Genomic DNA, 19,680 nt, shown 5'->3' on the forward strand with positions numbered 1-19,680 from the left:
TGCTCAAAAATTTGAGGCTGTCCTGGGCTACATAGTTCTTGGCCAGCCTGAGAGCCTATCTCATAAAAATATGGTATAATAAGTTTGACAGTGAAGTAGAGATAGCTATACCAATGAGGTACAATTTACATAAGGGTAGACATCAGAGGACTTCTTAAGTAGAACCTCCCCCTCTTACTTTACAATGGCTGAGTGTAAATTTCTCCAGATACAATCTCTGTCAGTGGTAGACTTTGTTCTCTTTGAATATGAAATTAGTTACAGATGTGTAGATACGATGAAGCACTCTCTCCCTCTTATTTCCTTATTCTTACAGTCTTTAAACACCTAGCCACGGCTATAAGTTGAGCGAAATGTATGGGTGTATCTTTCTATTATCTGTCTGTCTGTCTGACTTCTCTGGCTGTGTAACTATCATCTATCTATCTATCTATCTATCTATCTATCTATCTATCTATCTATCTATCTATCTATCTATCTATCATGTATGTATCTATCCATCTATCATGTATCTATTTTCTATCTATCTATCTATCTGTCATGTATGTATCTATCCATCTATCATGTATCTATTTTCTATCTATCTATCTTTCTATTATCTATCTATTATCTATCTAATGTATGTATCTTTCTATCTATCATCTATCAATTAATCACTTATCTATCTATCATCTATCTATCTATCTATCTATCTATCTATCTATCTATATATCTATATATATATATAGATATCTCATATATACTTCCAGTGCTAATTTTATCAGTTGTGTATGATTTAAAACCTTAATATCTGGAACCATTGTAGACATTTTGATAGGGGATTTCCAGAGTTACAAAGGACATTTTATATAAGCTATTAAGATAGACCTTATTAATGGACATTAGCTTTAGTTTTTCCTTGAAAATGTTTGGTTCAGTTTAAGTTTATGTTGATATATATCAGCAAAGAAAGGTTTATATGTAGAAAATGATCTCCATGTCCTCTTTGTCAAGGTTCTCCATTATTTTCCAGGTACAGCATCTAGTGTTCATTTTACTGTTGTATTTCTCCCCATTCCACCACCTCCATCATGTGACTGATGTCACCACGTGTCACAACCCTGGAAATGTTACTGTCCCTCGTGTGGCTTTCACAGAGGCATCACGACGACTCTCTAATTGTGTGGTTGGGGACTCACTCCTCCAGCACAGCCTCATTCTCTGGTGTTCCCTCTTGTTTCGGATTTCTTTTGGGCTGTTGCAATTACTTCCTAAGAACAGAAGATTGGGTCCATTTTTCATTTTTTCTTCTCTCAATTGAGAACAGAGATACATGATTCAGGTACTGAGATATTTAGTCATAAGAAAATGTAAACCAGCAATTAGAGCAAGTTTGTTTAAAGTGGTTTCTTTTTCAAGAACAAGTATGATATTTTGTGTGTCATTTACTGCCTGGCTCGGGGTCAAGTAGTCAAAGGAGAGATGGCTGGAAATATGAAGGGCATAATGAGTAAGGCTGGGTTGCCATGGAGGAATGTGCAAGATATCCTGTAGGTAAATTTTTCTATGTATCCCAGTAAAAAGGCATCAGTGTTTTCATGCTGGACTCAGGATAATTTATTCATTAATCAACTTTTAACTGAAGGATGTTATCTAAATAAAGTGATGTATATAAATCAAACGGCATCACTTTTCTTAGAGTATCAGGAAGGGTGAATGAAGGACAGGCCATGCTTGAGCTGAGCCTTCTGCTCTGTAGTGTTGAATTGAGTTCACCTCATTACCTGCCACACAAATTGATTCCATGAATTTGAATAAAATAGGCATTCTCTCAATGTGTGCACTTATTTCTAGAAAGTCTGCTTTTAACTGCTGTGCCTTGCAAGGTATAGGGATTACCTTAAGTGATGACAATGAAGACATGACAGGCATACAAGGCACATATACAGAAAAGCTGGGGTCGGGTGGGACATGCTCTCTGAGATGCAACAACAGCTGCTGAGATAGCCTGAAAAAGGAGGAGGCAGACTAGCTCATGTTGTTTGGGAGCAGTCTCCAGCTGTAGGCATCAGAGATAGCATGGAAAGGGAAAAGGTAGATTAGCCAATCTTAGTGGGGAGCAGTGTTCAGCTGCATGCATCAGAGATGCAGGTGATGCTTTCTGCACACAGTCAACATCTGTTCTTGTGCCAGGGGAAGGTCTTACCTTTCCTCTGAGCCTGACCCAGGGAGGCTGAAGCACTGGAATCCTTGACATGGGTGTGCTCATGTCCATAATACACATTTACTCAGGGCTTCAACCACCCCCTTCATTTAATCATGGAAAAGCACATAAAGGAGAAATATACCTTAAACAACAGAGAAAATTGAACACTCAAGCTGAATGTTTTCAGAATAGATTTTATAGAAATGGAAAGAAAATTTCTCTTTGAAGCTATTTAGTCTTAACAAACGCCAAAGTAACTCCTCAAATGAAACATGTTTTTATGAATGTTGAAATCTCATATGAGAAACTTGCTAGCATTGAAAGATTAAACAGCACTACAATGTTCTTGTTTTTACTGTTCAGCAAGACAAATAAGTTATTTATGTCATGGATGGACATTTGGGAAATGTAGGAGGTGGTAGGAGAAAGAGTTATACAGTCCAAGCAGCTCCAGACAGTTCTCAGGAGAATGTGTAGGACCAGTATCTTCCACAGCAACATTGGAGGGCAGCAGCCTTATCCATACCTGCCATAGTCATAGCCTATGCCACACAATAGCAGTTAATAGCTCATGGTTTTGAGAGTGGAAGGGTTCAGTTGAGCAGATTGCAATTTCCTTTTTGTGAATGTCACCAGCTGCCTGTGGCTTTTCAACAATTTACATTTTGGGAAGGGCAAGCCACAGGAAGGTGTTAGATTCATGCTTGACGTTAATTCATATTTTTACTTTTAGGATGCACGGTTTAATAGGGACACAGATGCTTTTCATAGTTAAGAATCCTTTTGGCATTACGTCAGGATCCCAGCAACCCAAGCAGATATCTTTAACAGGAATAATTGTGATATGTGAATGCCCAGTCATGAAACACTATGCTTTTGTTAGTTAAATGTCTATGACAAGTCTCACTGGAGGCACATTGTCCTTGAGCTTTGTGCTCTATTTTGCTATAAGCTTTTCATTTCACAGCAGTATTAGCATTTAGGATTTATTAGTGTCTCTGTACAGAGTTCATGACCAGAGACATTAGTGTAGCTACAAAGCTAACAAAATACCTATTCGTCATTAGTATGTAAATAATTGTGTCCTCTAGATAAGTGCTGGCCATGAATATTTAAGTAGAATGTCTGTAAGTCCCTTTGTTATTTTACTGCCATCTCTTCTTTCACCTTGAAATTTGTTAGGCAGTGTCTTGTTAGTTGGTATCTAGGTGGCTTTATTACTGAACTATGGGATTTTCCATGAACTTATTTGTTAATAAACTTTTAAAAACGTATGTTTCCTCCCTTGAGTGAATGAATAACTTTGTAATATAAAGTCCACATTGTCATCTGTTCTCTGTTCAAGACTGAGATTGATCATGTCTCAATTCCAATCCAAATACAGATAAGATATTTCCCCAGATCTCCCTGCATACTCTTGGGCAGTAGCATGTTAACGACAGAGAACAAGGGTCAAGGTATGACCCAGCGCTAGAGTTGAAAGACTGTCATTTCTGGGAGCTGGTGATACATATTACAGATGTGAGCTTCCTATTACACGAGGTCTGGTGTCTCCTAAGTAATATTATTTTCCATGTTCTTCTTTCAGTGGACATATTTTCTTTTCAGGATGGATATAAAAGTATATAATTTATGTTATACATTAACAATGAATAACCTGAGTTTAGTGAATTTAATAAACAAAGAAGAAATTTAATGAGAGAAGTAAAAAGTACAAAATAGTTCTGAAAGACATTCAATCTTTTGCTTGCATATGGCAAAGATTAATATTGGTTAGCTGGTAGGGGTCCTCAGATAATCTGCAGTTTCAATATAATCTATGACATAATCTTAGCTGATATCGCAGGAATGTTGACCATGACTTCAAGATTTTTTTTGAGGATTTAAGAGAAACAACGGGCAAGAGGTAAGGCAATGGTCAAAAGTAATAAAGTCAGAGGCTTTGCAGCTCTCAACTAGAAAACAGTACAAACTACAAAGGTTGGGGTCTTGCAAGTTTAGAATTAGAATAACACACATACTACTCTCTCTTAATCCCGTGTGTGTGTGTGTGTGTGTGTGTGTGTGTGTGTGTGTAATGTTGGCAGTCCAGTAATTTATGATTAATTGATTTTCATGAAGAAAATCTGGTGGAAAAAGAATATACTATTCTAAACATATAGTATTGTTACATTTGGATATTTTAATAGAAAACAATCAATATTATTTTTTAGATTTATGTCTTTGATTCCTCTTTGAGTTAAATCCTTGTTAAGATAGAAAAAAATATTCCCATTCATGAGTTTTGTAAGTGAATATCCAATTTTAGTAATGCCATGAATATTCTAAATTCAGTCATGAAATGTTCCATTCCTAAGTTTCATAGACCCAGGTATTAGAAACATTCTGCATTGTGTAAACACAGTAGTAATACAGTGTGTTTGAAGAGCCTTTCAGTACTGTTCTCTATTGGCAGGTATTCATTTCTCTCTCCTTCTCTTTTCTCCCGTGTGTATCTACTGCCAGGTAGCTGCAGCCCCCAATTATCTGCTAGGAACATCTGTGGTGGATTCTTCAGTGACAGGTTTCAGAGAAAGATTCAGAGCTGGAAGGGTGGCAGGTGCTGTATTATTTCATCTGTATTAACAAAAATTACATGACCTTTGACACATGTTCTTTTTAAAATATGTTATGAAAATCACTTTGTGTATCTCTAACAACTTTGGCTTCCTGTGGAAGTTACAATGTGGCTCCCAAAGCTTCCTTAGTCAAATAAAACAGCAGTGGATCTGATAAATCAAATAAGCACCCCCACAGTTGAATATACATTTATTTATCTGGATTAAGCCACCATCTTCTAAAAATAGACAAAACAATCTCTTTTCTTAACCAAATTTTGCAAAACTCCGTTAACAATGTGTTCATATGTGTGAGGAATCACTGGAACTCTTCTGCACAGAAAAATGAGTGGCAGTCTGAAGACAACCTGTATGAAGCAACAAAATAAATGTTGGACAGGAGAGTGATACCCCAACTGACCATAGAAGATAAATGCCCGTGACTTGCAGAAGCCTATATGTACAAATCACAACAAGCAGTTTCATTATATTAAATTTTAATTTCTTATCTTAAAAGATCAGCCTCTTTCATTCCAGTTAAAGAAGAGATATCCCAAAGAATAGGTCTATATTTAATGAAAGTTTTTTTTTTGTTTTAAAATGTGGAAATGTTCCCCTCTGTGAAAAAAGGGTTAAAAGGAGTTAACTATCTTGATGATTTGTATCACACAATAAAATCAGGCCACTCAAATACATATCGAATAGAGTGTTGAAAATTGAACAAGAATTTTATTTCTTTAGAATAAATTTAAATTATTTACATTTTGAGAATTCTGTAAGTGGACACTGTATTTACATCAGTCCCACCTCTTATTCTTCCCACCCCCACTCTGATTTCTCCCAGGCCCACTTGCATCTTAAAGCCCCGTGATTTGACAGTGGGATCCTGACATAGAGCACAGTTATCTCAGTTATGCAGCCTTGTCTGCCCAGTAAATCTGGGAACTCGAGATGTTTTCTGAAGCACAGTGCAGAGACATGTGATGGTGCAATGCCTGTGGTTTTCCCCAGCAACAACCCAGCTGTATAAAAGGCCCTTGGCAGATGGTGACAGCCAGACTCAAGAAACCTACTGCTTATCGTCCTCTGAACAGTCCACTCACTCCTGACAACATGTGTTACTATGGCGGATACTACGGAGGCCTGGGCTATGGCTATGGTGGCCTAGGCTATGGCTATGGCTGTGGCTATGGCTGTGGCTATGGTGGCTATGGTGGCTATGGTTATGGCTGCTGCCACCCACTGTGCTGTAGAAGGTACTGGTCCTATGGATTCTTCTGAGGAGATTCTGTAGCTGCTCACTACAACTTTCTTCACATCAGAAGTTTTTAGAAGTTATCATAAATTCCAACCTTATACAAAACTTTCTGAGGAAAAATAAACAAAATACAGCATGCCCATCATTCCTCATCTGTATATTGACAGCGTGACAGCTTGCAGAGAAATTCTTTGTTGTATTCATAATGCCTTTGAAAAATGAGACCCAGTTAGATTCTTACCGATTGTATTAAAATAATTTCCCTTTAAATAAACCATTTCACTGAAAATATTGATTCCTTTGGTTTTGCTTATTAATCTCCATCAATGTGGGATGGGTGTCTGTGTACTCCTGTCCACTCGGTCATAAGTGTGTGTGTGTGTGTGTGTGTGTGTGTGTGTGTGTGTGTGTGTGTGTGTGTGTTTTGTGGGTAAATAGGAAGAACATGGGGAAAGAGTAGGAAAGTAAAGGAGAGAAAGAAATATTTCCTTTGAACATTCATCTATTATTGAGAGACATTGGGGTTGTTCTCATATCTTTGCAGTTGTGAGTAATGTCACAATGAATTTGGTAGTACAGATATTTTTCTGAGGTCAAATCCTTTTGTCTTCTAGTTAAAATTTCAGAAGTATCACAAGTTGGTTTTATGAATATTTGAGGAAGAGTCTACATAGTGTTTTCTACAATGCCTGTCACCACACACATTCTCACAGGACAGAGGGTTGGTTGGCTTTCCTTCACATGTTTGCTAGTACCCATATGCTTTCAAAGAGCCATTTTATTAACAACTGTTGGCTAAAGTCTTATGTGACTTTGATTTGTAATTTTGATGTATTAGTGAAATGGAACCTTACTTTGCCCTTTGGTCATCTGAGATTTCTAATCTCTGATCTTGTTAGCATCAGCTTAACTATCTTCCTGCTGCTTAGCTGGAGATATTACCTAGTTTTGGTTATTAATCACCTATTTCTTGTATATATTGGTTTTCTTTTTCAGTTATGGATTGTTCCGTGGTATAAAGATTCTTTGTTGGATGCAAAAATGACTTTCTATTTTTGTTGTCTATTTTAAAAGTCATAACCAAATTGATTCTGAGAGTGAAAATTAGTTTTTTGAGCATTTCATAAACTGTGTTTTGGTCATATTTACTCTTCTCCCCATTTCCCTCCCAGATTTACCCTACTTTTTTCTCCTGTCCATACTACTTTGAGTCACATTTTTGTTGAACTAGCATTTTGAAAAATGCTTTCTTTTCTTTTTTGAGATAATATAATTATATTAAACATACCTGCTTGATTTGTACTACCTATATACCCTGGGATGTGTGGTCATCCATGGGAGCATGGTTGATGTACCCAGGGCCACATACCTAAAGAAACCATCTTCTAGCAGCTATCAATTTCCAACAGCTCCCTAGCTAGTAGTGAGACCTTGTGTACACCTCCTTTCTCCATGTTGGGATTTTGTCTTGTTTGAGCTTGCACAGATCTTGTGCATTTGTCACAACTGCTGTGAGTTCACATGTTCACACTTTTTGCTGTGTCTGGAAAGCAATGTGTGCTTGTATTCATCCACTGCCTCTTGCTTTTATAATCTTCTCCTTCCTCTTTTGTAAACAATGATAGCAGATCTTTGTGAGAATGGGGTATGATATAGATGTCCCATTTATGGCTGAGTATTGTGCAGTCTTTTATACTCTGCTCATTGACCAGTCATGGGTCTTTGCAAGAATCAACATCTACTGCAAAAATAAACTTCTTTGAAGAAGATTTAAAGGTGCACCAGTCAAGGTCATAATGACAAGACACTGTTAGTCTTTAATGTTGTGTTCATTTATCAGCATAATAATAGCAGGTTTCCTCTAGGTCTAAACACATGTCCAGCCATAGGTTCGTGGCCTGAGAATGATACCAAGTATGAATTTCACATTATAAAGGGTGCCCTTCATCCACTTAACTGGTTGCTGATTCCCATGCTGTTCCTACAACTATTGAACAAGTGGGTGTGTCTTGTCAGGCCAGATGTTACTGTGGCTTTCAGGGTTTACAGCTACATAAGACCCAAGGCTATTTTTCCCCTTATGTAGCATACATAGAAGTTACTCACTCATAAGTGGATGCTAGATGTAAAGCAAATGATAACCAGACTACAACTCACAATTCCAGGAAGGCTACCTAGTAAAGAGGACCCTAAGAAAAACACAGGGGTCACTCAATTACAGAGAAATGGATGAAATCTACATGAGCAAACTGGTGGTGGTGGTGGGGTAATGGAGGGCAAGGGTTGGGGGAAAGAGAGCTTAGGAGAGTGGGAGGTCCCAGCTGGATCAGAAGCAGAGTGGGAGAATGGGGAGGGAGACACCATGATGAATGTAGACCCCAGGGAATAGGAAGAAGCAGAGTGCTAGAGAGTTCCCCAGAAATCCACAAAGATATCTCCACTGTAGACTACTGGGAATGGTCGAGAGAGTACCTGAGCTGACCTGCTCTGGTGAGTGGATGGCCAAACACCCTGGCTGTCATGATAGAACCCTCATCCAGTGTCTGATGGAAGCAGATGCAGAGATCCACGGCCAAGCCCCAGCTGGAGCTCCGGGAGTCCAATTGACAAGGAAGAGGAGGGACTGTATGAGGGAGAGATATTGAGACCATGATTGGAAAAAGCACAGGGACAAATAGCCAAACTAGTGGAAACTCATGAACTGTGAACCAATGGCTGAGGAGCCCCCATGGAACTGGACCAGGCCCTCTGGATAAGTGGGACAGTTGTTTAGCTTGAACTGTTTGGGAGGCCCCCAGGCAGTGGAGCCGGGACCTGTCCTTGGTGCATGGGCTGACTTTTTGGAGCCTGGGGCCTATGCTGGGACTCTTTGCTCAGCCTTGGTGTAGGAGGAGGAGACTGGACCTGCCTCGGCTGGGGGGTGGGTTGGGGGAGAGGGCTGGGGGGTGGGAGGAGGGAGGACAGGGGTTTCCGTGGGTGATATGTGAAATCAAGTTATTTATAAAATAAAAATATTAAATAAAAAAGAAAGAAAACGTTAAAAAAAAAGAAGAAGTTTCCACAACTTTGGAAACTAGCTAGTAGGGCTAACACTTTCATGTAATTACCTGACTGATCTTTTCATGTTCTGTGACTCAGGAATTTGCTGTCTTCATCAATAAGATCTTACCATCAAGTCTTAGAAGCTAAACAAGAGGACTGGTAAAAGTCTGTCATTTTGGGCGTGTCTATGAGATCTTTATAGCCAACGATTATGAAAAGTCTAACCCATTGTTGGCACAGGGACTTTTATTTCTTAGTCTGTATTGTTTTACCTTTAGTTCCTCCTCCTTGCTGCCCTCCTGCCCCCCATTCCCATTCTACTTTTCTGCCTTACACATTTATATTAATCCATTCCACTTTTACTCTCTTCAAAGTCCTGCCCTCCCCTCATGTCCTTTTAGTAATTTCCTGACCTCTACAGATCTATAAGAATGGCCTGGTGTTGGCATAACAGTAGACACATTGATAATGGAAACTGATAGAGAAGAAAATAGGCAAAGCACTAGAACTCACTGGCACAGGAAGAGACTTTCAGACTAGAAATTCAAGAAGCACAGTTGTTAAAACCAAAAACCAACAAATAAGAACTCAAACAACTAAAGCTTCTGTTCAGCAAAAGACATCATTATTTGAGTGAAGAAGCATCCCATATAATGGAAAAATCTTTAATGGCTATACTTCCAATAGATGCCTAGTATCTAAAATATACAAAGACCTCAAAAAAAACTGAACATCAGGAAAACAAACTATTCAATTATAAAATAGGATGTGGAACTAAACATACATATCTCAAATGATGAACTATAAATGCATGAGAAACATTTTAAAACTGTTCAGCATCGTTAACCATCAGAGAAATGCAAATGAATATTATCTTGAAATTTCTTCTTACTCCAGTTAGAATGGCTAAGATGGAAAACACAATTGACTGCAAATGCTGATGTGGAGTTAGAGAAAGGAAACACTGATTTGTTGCTCGTGGGAGTGCAAACGGGCTCAGCCACTATAGATATCAGTATGGAGTTTCCTCAAAGTCTAGAAAGAGATCTGCTACATGATCCAGGAATGCTAGGCTTGACTGTATGCAAAGGAATCTACATCTTACTAAAAATTACCTGCTTATTCATATTCATACTCATTGCTGCCCTATTCACATACATCTAAGAAATGGGAGCAGCCTAGATGACCATCTACAGATGAATGCATAATGCAACATGTTATATTGACTCAATGTGATATTATTTAGTTGTTAAGAAAATGTAATTATGCGATTTTCAGATAAATAGAGCTGAAAAATTCATTCTGAGTGAGGTGACCCAGACCCAGAAAGTCAAATGTCATGTGTTTTCTCTTACTTCTAAATGTTAACTTTGATTCTTCATATATGTGAGTTTAATTTGGTATATCCCAGAAAATTTTATACAAGTTCTGTAGACTGAAGCTTACGTTTATTCCTTTCATTTAAAATTTTATTTTCATACACTGTTTGGTTTTATATACAGTCCCTTTCTATGTATGCAAGACTGGTTTGTTCTATAATGACCATAATTATATCACTGTCAGTGTCTGCGGGTCCAAAGAATTTCAAGTTAGGCGCTGTAAAATCAGAGGGAAATTGTCTACTCATGAAATCATCTAAAAGATGTATTTACCATGATGTTACCTCATTTACATATATTTGTTTCTTTCACTGTTATACTCCCTGAACTCAACACGTTTCCTAGATATGTTTTATTTTATACAGCATATATTTTGATAACTTTAAGAAATTTTCAAACCAAACCAAACCATGCCTTCCAATAAAGGCTTTGCATCATTAATAGAAATACTCCAGCCTTCACCTACAAACTGGCACAAAGAAAGTGCATGTGGCTTATTTGATCAATCTTAAGGAGTCTGTACAGTTGTTCTTTAGAGGGGACAATTTTCAGGATTGTATCTGATGTTTTGTGCACACAAGGCAAAGGTCCCATCACTGAAGCATGCCCATGGAAGTAGATGTTCTTTGTGTGTGTGTGTGTGTGTGTGTGTGTGTGTGTGTGCACGCGCGCGCACAGGTGCTTGTAGTAGGCACACATATGTAAGTGGGTAGTTGGGTGAATATGCATAGAGGCCAGGGAAGAAATTGTCTGCCCTGTTCTCTCTCAACAAAATTTATTACAATGAGATGGGTTCTCTCCCTGCATATGGAGCTTTCCTAGCAACCAGCAAGCCTTAGAAATCCTCCTGCTATGCCGGGCGGTGGTGGCATACACCTTTAATCCCAGCACTCGGGAGGCAGAGCCAGGTGGATCTCTGTGAGTTCGAGGCCAGCCTGGGCTACCAAGTGAGTTCCAGGAAAAGGCGCAAAGCTACACAGAGAAACCCTGTCTCGAAAAACCAAAAAAAAAAAAAAAAAAAAAAAAAAGAAATCCTCCTGCTTTTTTTTTTCATGTTTAACAGCCTTTATTTATTTGTTTTTTTGTTTATTTGTTATTTATTTGTTTATTTATTTTTGCTTCTTTTTAAAAATTTTTTTATTTTTATTTTGCAATACAATTCAGTTCTACATATCAGCCACGGATTCCCTTGTTCTCCCTCCTCCTGCCCCCCTCGCCTTCTCCCCAGCCCACCCCCCATTCCCACCTCCTCCAGGGCAAAGCCTCCCCCCCCGCGGACTGAGATCAACCTGGTAGACTCAGTCCAGGTAGGTCCAGTCCCCTCCTCCCAGGCCAAGCCAAGCGATCCTGCACAGGCCCCAGGTTTCAAACAGCCGACTCATGCAATGAGCACAGGACCTGGTAACACTGCCTGGATGCCTCCCAAACAGATCAAGCCAATCAACTGTCTCACCCATTCAGAGGGCCTGATCCAGTTGGTGATCCCTCAGCCATTGGTTCATAGTTCATGTGTTTCCGTCCGTTTGGCTATTTGTCCCTGTGCTTTATCCAACCTTGGTCTCAACAACTCTCGCTCATATAAACCCTCCTCATTCTCGCTAATTGGGCTCCCAGAGATCCACCCGGGGCCTAGCCATGGATCTCTGCATCCAGATCCCTCAGTAGTTGGATGGGGTTTCTAGCACGACAATTAGGGTGTTTGGTCATCCCATCACCAGAGTAGGTCAGTTCGGGGTGTATCTTGACCATTGCCGGGATCTACATGAACAGCCTGGACATGAGTGGGGGTAGTGAAGGGTGAGGGTCGAGGGAAAGAGAGCTTGGGGGAGCGGGAGATCCCAGCTGGATCAACAACAGAGAGGGATAACAAGGAATAGGAGACCATGGTAAATGAAGACCACATGAGAATAGGAAGAAGCAAAGTGCTAGAGAGGCCCCCAGAAATCCACAAAGATATTTTTGCTTCTTAACCCTATGGCACTGATGTCACAGTATGAAGTTTCTCATGTGGGTTCAGGGGACTTGAATCAAGTTGCTCATGCTTTCATGGCAGGTACTCTATCTACTGAAATATCTCTCCAGCTATCTGGTAAACTGATAGGTGATGTTACTGCTCTCTTGCAAAGCTATGTGTGAGAGCACTTGTATGCCCTGCTAACAAAACAATAAGACATTAGTAACCCAAGCTGACTTGGGATTATCCACACAATCATAGTGCATTTCAAAGTGACATCTTCAAAGTCATTGCAGGGGCTCACAGGAAGAACATGGAGCATGTACAGTTTCCACACAAGTGGTATTTTATTTTCTGATGATTTTAAAACAACACATGGGAAAACAATGTGGTCAGGAAAATATCCAAACACGTTAACACTTGCCACCAAGTTACAAATAATGTAACCAGTAACGTAACCAAGTTAATTCACTGTTCATGGGGAAAATGACAGAAATGTACTCTTCCGGGTAAGATTGATGTCAAATAACAAAACAAAATAACATGAAAGAAAAACACATAGACCTTCTTGCTATGTGGTAATGAAAATCAAACAAATATAAAACGGAGAAAACAGAAAACTAATGATTTATATTATCTGTCAGAATTATATCATGTATTCATGCAACTGAACAAAGAATGGCTCAGAGTTTTGACAGCTGAATCAGGATGTACAATTTGGCCATGGCATCCTGATGTAGGGACATAATTATGTCAGTTATGCAGCTTTGTGTACTAATAAATCACAATTCATGATGTTTTCTGAAGCACAGAGGAGACATGTGATGCTGCAATGCCTGTGGTTTTTGCCAACAACAACCCAGGTGTATAAAAGGCTGCTGATGAATGGCGACATCCAGACTCAAGAAACTTACTGTTGTCTTCACCTGAACACCAGTAATTCATTTACACCTATTGACACCATGTGTTACTTTGGCGGATACTATGGAGGCCTGGGCTATGGCTATGGTGGCCTAGGCTATGGCTATGGCTGTGGCTATGGCTGTGGCTACGGCGGTTATGGTTATGGCTGCTGCCGCCCACTCTGCTGTAGGAGATACTGGTCTTATGGCTTCTATTGATGATTTTCTATAGCTGCCCAGCCTATTGGCTGTAATCTGCTGTCTTACTGGAAGTTTCTACAAGTTTCCCCACATCAGAAATTCCTAACTTCAAATTTCCCATTATACTAAGCTGGAGAGTAAACCAAATTAAACACAACACTCCCGTATTACTTCTCACCTTCAGTTGGACTAGATGACAGCTTGTAGTGTTCTTGTCTACATAACGCCTCATAAAATGTGAGCCAGCTGGACTCTCAACTTGTGTGTAAAATACATGCTTTTCAATAAACTATTTAATTGAGAATATTTTTTGTGTATTTAAAAGTCTCCATCATTTTCAGACATATGCTTGTATGTTTGTGACTACTTTGACACATTTGTGCAGTTGTTTGTGGATGAATGACAGAGAAGTAGGAGAGGGCAAAGGAAGAGATAAAGAGTGCAGGAGAAGGAGAAGCAGAGGGAGACATTTCTTTTAAACATTCATCTATTGATACACATTTGGGTTGTTCTCATAGCCTTTCTTTTTTATTAAATGATATAAAATTGGCTTTTCTTTATAAGTAAATAAATTTGATTTTACCATTAAGTAGAACTGAGGTTGAAGTATCATCTCCTCCACTTTTTAAAATTTAGTTTTGTTCTCATTTTCATTAGTTATTTGTGAGTATTCCATGTGATATAATTTAATTATATCCACCCCTGGTCCTTCTGCTCCCAAGTCCACACCCCTTTCACTATTCAGCTAACTTTGTGTACTTTTTAAGAACAAACAAATCAAAACAAAAACCCTAAAAACCAAGAAAAAGATCAAATACAGTTTGTGCTGCCCACGTACTCTTGAATAGATGGCCATCCACTACAACTTGGTCTACCCACTGAAGACTGCAACCTTAAAGAAGTTTTCTCCTTCTCCAGAAATCATCAGCTATCAATAGCTCCCTAGCTGGGTATGGGAACTCATGCCCACTTCTATTTCCATGCTGGAATTCTTTCAGGCTTGTGAACTCTGTCTCAGCTGCTGTGGGTTCACATGCACCATGTCCAGCCTTGTCCAGGAAACACTATTTCCTAACACTCAGTCACCAGTTTATGACTCTTACAATATTTCTATTGCCTTTCCTCTTCAATGCTCTCTGGTACTTGAGAAGACAGGCTGTGAAATACACGTCCTGTTTAGGGATAGGCATTCCCTAGTCTCTTATTTTCTATACTTTGATCATTTGTGGGTCTCTGTGTTAATCAGCATCTTCTGAAAAATGCTTCCGTGATGAGAGATATACTGATCTACAGGTATAATGGTAAGCCACTAAGAGTCATTAAATCCACATCTTTTCTATCATGAGAAACATCACAATGAATGTGGTAGTTGCAGACCTATATTTGAGACCAAATTCTTTTGTCAGTTAGTTAAATTTTCAGAAGGACAATAAGTAAGTTCTACGACCATTTTGAGAGTAGTCTATACCAATGTTTTCTGCAATGGCTGTCATCGTGCACATTCCCAACAGTGTCCAGAGTTCCTTTTATTCCCCCATGTTCTCTACCATCCATTTTCCCTCTGTAGCCATTTCAATATGAGAAGTCAGCTGGTGTCACTCACATATGACAGAGGGCTGATCTCCAAAACATATTAAAAAAAACTCAAGAAACTAGACATCAAAATACCAAACAATTCAATTAAAAAATGGGCTACAGAGCTAAACAGAGAATTCTCAACAAAAGAATCTCAAATGGCTGAAAGACATTGAAGGAATTGCTCAACATCCTTAGTCATCAGGGAAATGCAAATCAAAATGACTCTGAGATACCATCTTATACCTGCAGAACGGCTAAGATAAAAAACACTGATGACAGCTTATGTTGGAGAGAATGTGGAGCAAAGGGAACACTCTTCCCCTGTTGGTGGGAGTACAAACTTGTACAGCCACTTTGGAAATTAGTATAACAATTTCTCAGAAAACTGGAATCAATCTACCTCAAGACCCAATGATACCACTCTTGAACATATACCCAAGGGATGCTCAATCATACCACAAGGACACTTGCTCAACTATGTTCACATATGCATATCTTTAAAATCTTATGTTAGAATAAGACAAAGACTTATCTAAACCTATCACTCTAAACAGGAACTGCATAATGGCACCTGAGCTATGTCTCTGAAAGGGTTACATTGCTTGTGTGTACAAAGGAATTTTACACAGCCTTTTCTGAAAACAACTCCATATTATTTCCTCTGTTTCTACTTTCTTTCATTTACCACAGGAACTAGAAATTGCTTTTCTTAGGGTCTTTTCTTAGAAGTATTTCATGATAAATATTCCAACGAAAGGCTCTTAGCCAAAATTGAACAAGATTGGCTAAAGGAGGAGAAAGCTGTATTATCCCAGAAGAGTAGAGGGACCACATGTGACTTTGTGATATGTTAGCTTTTACCTAAATCACTGGTTACTCCCAAGCATCCCTGTGACTCTTCTGTCTTCTCAAGCACTCAGAGGAATTCTGACCAGTGAAAGGAGACACATTTTACTTTTTCCCTTCAGAATTTCTTGTAACTGAAGCATTTCTTTCCTGGATTACTGAAAATGTTTTTCTATTCTCTTCTAAGTTTAATTAAGATCATCTTAACAGGCTAACATTCGTTTTGAGGATACACAATTTATAAATCTGTGAAAACTAATGCCAGAATTTTAATTATGCTGCAAATCCAAATTTGTTTGATTTCTTTAGAGATGGCCTTTTAAAGTGCTTAATTAATAGCTGTAAGTGGAAATATTTATATGGTAAAAGGAAATAACAATCATGCCAGGCATACAAATACAAGGCATTTGTTGGCATCAAACACATTAAAGAATATGCTATGAAGAATTTGTTAAACGAACAAGAAATTGTTTCTCTTGAAAACACAATTAAGTTTGAGGAATAAGAGGGTAGTGATTACCACAGTAAATATTGATCATTATCATCTTTATCCTCTTTCATATTTGTAGAGTACCAAAGAGATTATGTATAGAATCAACTGCCTGAAACAATAGAACTAAAGATGGAATTTTATAATGACAGTTATGTACTTTAAGGCTTTAGGATTACATGAATGATAAAATGCCAATTTAACTTAAGATACGATCTAAAAAACTATATTTCATTCTTTATTGAATGACAACATCTATAATAAAACAACATGTAATTTTCAAGTAAAGGGAGAGAAAAACAGAACCAAGGCAATAGCTGTGTGGATCAAAAAGATGGCTGCCAAGCCTGACAACCTGAGTTCAAAGCCTTTGATTCACAGTGGAAGCAGGCAATCAATTCCTACATGTTGTCTTCTGACCTCTCTTTGTACTGTGTGTGTGTGTGTGTGTGTGTGTGTGTGTGTGTGTGTGTGTGTGTGTGTGTGTGTGTAGTTATATTCTGGCAACATACACAAACAAAAACACACATACATATAAAAAAGAAATTAAAAATTATTTAAAAGAGAGAAAAGTAGGATATAAAATATCTGACTAAACAAAAAATGGAATATGCAAACCTTGAGAAAAGATCAAACAGTGAAGGTATGGTAAACCCATACATACATATTTTATATCCACATATTGGTAAATAGTATATATAAGATAAATTTATTAATAAAATTTCAGAAAATTAAAGTCTGGATAAACAGTGTTAAATACATGTTGCTAAAAGAGACACTCTCCTAATATGCCAAATGTATTTGAAAGTTAATTATGAATCTAATATAATATGCTAACATTAATATGAAGATAATAAGCATTACCCACATTAATAACAGATATGATACACTTTAAGGCAACAAAACTATACAAGTAAAGAATGCAATATAACCATGCAGAGAACAAAACATTAAAAAAATCTAGTAACATTCAATGTTATGTGAATAACATGGTTATCAAATTAAGTAAAAGCTCTTGCCACAACATTAATGGAATTAAATACATATGAATATGAATAACTATATGAGTAGGTAATTCAAATATAGGTAAACAAGGATATAAAGAGTTTAAAAAATGGTGCACTTACTAAATTTGACAGAAAGTTGAAAATAACTGAATCTGAAGTTAGAAAGCATAGTTTTCAAGTGAGCAAGAGGAGTTCTAAACCTGAGGAAAAGCTACCATAAGTAAGCTTCCAAACACTATAACGCACTTCAAGTTGTGGTTTGAATTTTAGTCACGTATCATCAATTTTAGAAAACTATAAAAAGAGTGAAACAAGAAAGTCTACACAACTTCCAAATTAGAGAGTTACCTTGAGACAGGTCAAATACAAAGTCACAATGCAAGCCATCAAAGTTTAAAACTAAATAATGCTGTTGATATTGTATGTAGAATAAAAAGAAGTGTGAGTGTGTGCATGCATTATGTGTGAGTGTGTGTGAGCATGTGTGTAAAAGAGTGTATTTCTGTGTGTGAGAGTGTGAGTTTGTGAGTGTGAATGTGAGTGTGTGTGTGAGTGCGAGAGAGAGAGAGAGAGAGAGAGAGAGAGAGAGAGAGAGAGCACAAACGCATGTGTGTGTGTGTGTGTGTGTGTGTGTGTGTGTGTGTGTGTGTAGGTGATGTGCTTATGCACCCCAGAGGAGAATGTTGAGTGCCTAGTTCTGTTGCTCTGCACCTTATTTTTGTGATACAGGACCTCTCACTGAATGTGGAACTAGGATGGCAGGTGCCAGTGACCTCTTGTTTCTAACCCTCCTGGGGCTGGAGACCACACAGCTTTGTCTGTGGGTGGTGGCATCTAAACGCAGGTCTTCATGTTAGTGTAGCATCTGCTCTTACTAACTGAGTCATTTCTCCAGTCCCCACAAAGCAACATTTATAGAGACATGTAGACTTCTAAATTGTGTATATTGGTTAACAGAAAATTGGTATGTGTTGCTGTTGGGATATGATTATCTTGTGACTAAATAGTACTAGAGGGGTTAATAATTTACAAAAAGTTCTATTTATGTTAAATCACATAAAATGATTTCAACACAAACTGTAAAGAATAATTTGACAGAACTTTAAGAAGAGATTGTATGAGTATTTTGAGGTGAATGCAATCCATACATATTCTAATTAAAGAGTATCTAAATAAACTTATTAAATAAATGAGAGACAACTAGCTAAAAGTCACCCGGGCCCTGGAGGCACTACCTGTGCCCCCCTTTGCCCATCCATTACTCCCCCAGATGCAAGCCAGCAGCGAAGACTCCTGCAGGCAGGCATCCCCACCAACATTCCCCATCCCACCCGACCTTGTAATCTGTAAGATCCACCCCCTGCCCCAAACCACTGGTCCCCCTGTGACCTCAGTGGCTCTCTGAGACACAGAATCTGCCAGTTTTGATTAAACCAAGAGGAACAAGAGCATATCCCTCAGACAAGAATCTGCCAACCCTGATTGGACCAAGAGCTCAATTGGACCAAGAGCTCTGATTGGTCCAAGAATAGCCCCTTGAGACACAGACACAGCCAGTACAGAGTGGACCAAGAGCAGCTCCCTTAGACACAGACACCTCTCGCACCTATTGGAGGAAGAGATGGGTAGACACCAGTGTAAAAATACATACAACAACATGAAGAGCAATATGGTACCACCAGAACCTAGTGGTTCTACCACAGCAAGACCTGAACATCACAATTTAGGAGAAGCAGAAGAAAGCGACCTTAAAAATAACTTAATGAAGATGATAGAATTCTTTAAAGAGGAAATGAAAAATTCCCTTAAAGAAATTGAGGAAAAAACAAACAAAAATTGGAAGAAATCAATAAAAGAGAAAAATACAAACAAATGTATTTACAAAACTGTGGACAGAAATGTTACAGCAGCTCTGGTCATGACAACTGAACGCAGCAATCACAGTTGTGTCAGTGTGAGACAAATGCCTCATGGGAAATGAACACGGGGAAATAAGAAGCTGCTTGTTCCTGAACAGAACCTTTAACCAAGTGGCTTTTTAATATAATGTTTATTAATAGCGGCATGCCATAGTATTGTATTGCTTATATTAAATCTAAGAGGTTGTTTTTCTTTAGTGAGTTACATGCAAATTGTACATTGTTGGATGATACATTTTTCCAGTCTGCTTATACTATCCTTTCATAGGTGAATTTAGAGTATTTATATTTTAAGTAATTATTGATACCTGAGAGCTTTAAT

At 38.3% G+C, this 19,680-nt stretch overlaps 2 protein-coding genes across 2 annotated transcripts; both read left to right on the forward strand.

Moving 5' to 3' along the window:
• Nucleotides 1-5,895: 5,895 nt before the first annotated feature.
• Nucleotides 5,896-6,063, forward strand: LOC131922403 (keratin-associated protein 20-2-like). The gene has a single exon (XM_059277188.1). The coding sequence runs from the start codon at nucleotides 5,896-5,898 to the stop codon at nucleotides 6,061-6,063; it is 168 nt and encodes a 55-aa protein (XP_059133171.1).
• A 7,314-nt stretch (nucleotides 6,064-13,377) lies between these two features.
• LOC131922410 (keratin-associated protein 20-2-like) lies at nucleotides 13,378-13,536 on the forward strand. Its single transcript, XM_059277194.1, has one exon. It carries the CDS (start codon nucleotides 13,378-13,380, stop codon nucleotides 13,534-13,536), a length of 159 nt encoding a protein of 52 aa, XP_059133177.1.
• Nucleotides 13,537-19,680: the final 6,144 nt, after the last annotated feature.

The sequence above is a fragment of the Peromyscus eremicus genome, chromosome 12, assembly GCF_949786415.1.
Source record: "Peromyscus eremicus chromosome 12, PerEre_H2_v1, whole genome shotgun sequence".
NCBI lineage: Eukaryota > Metazoa > Chordata > Mammalia > Rodentia > Cricetidae > Peromyscus > Peromyscus eremicus.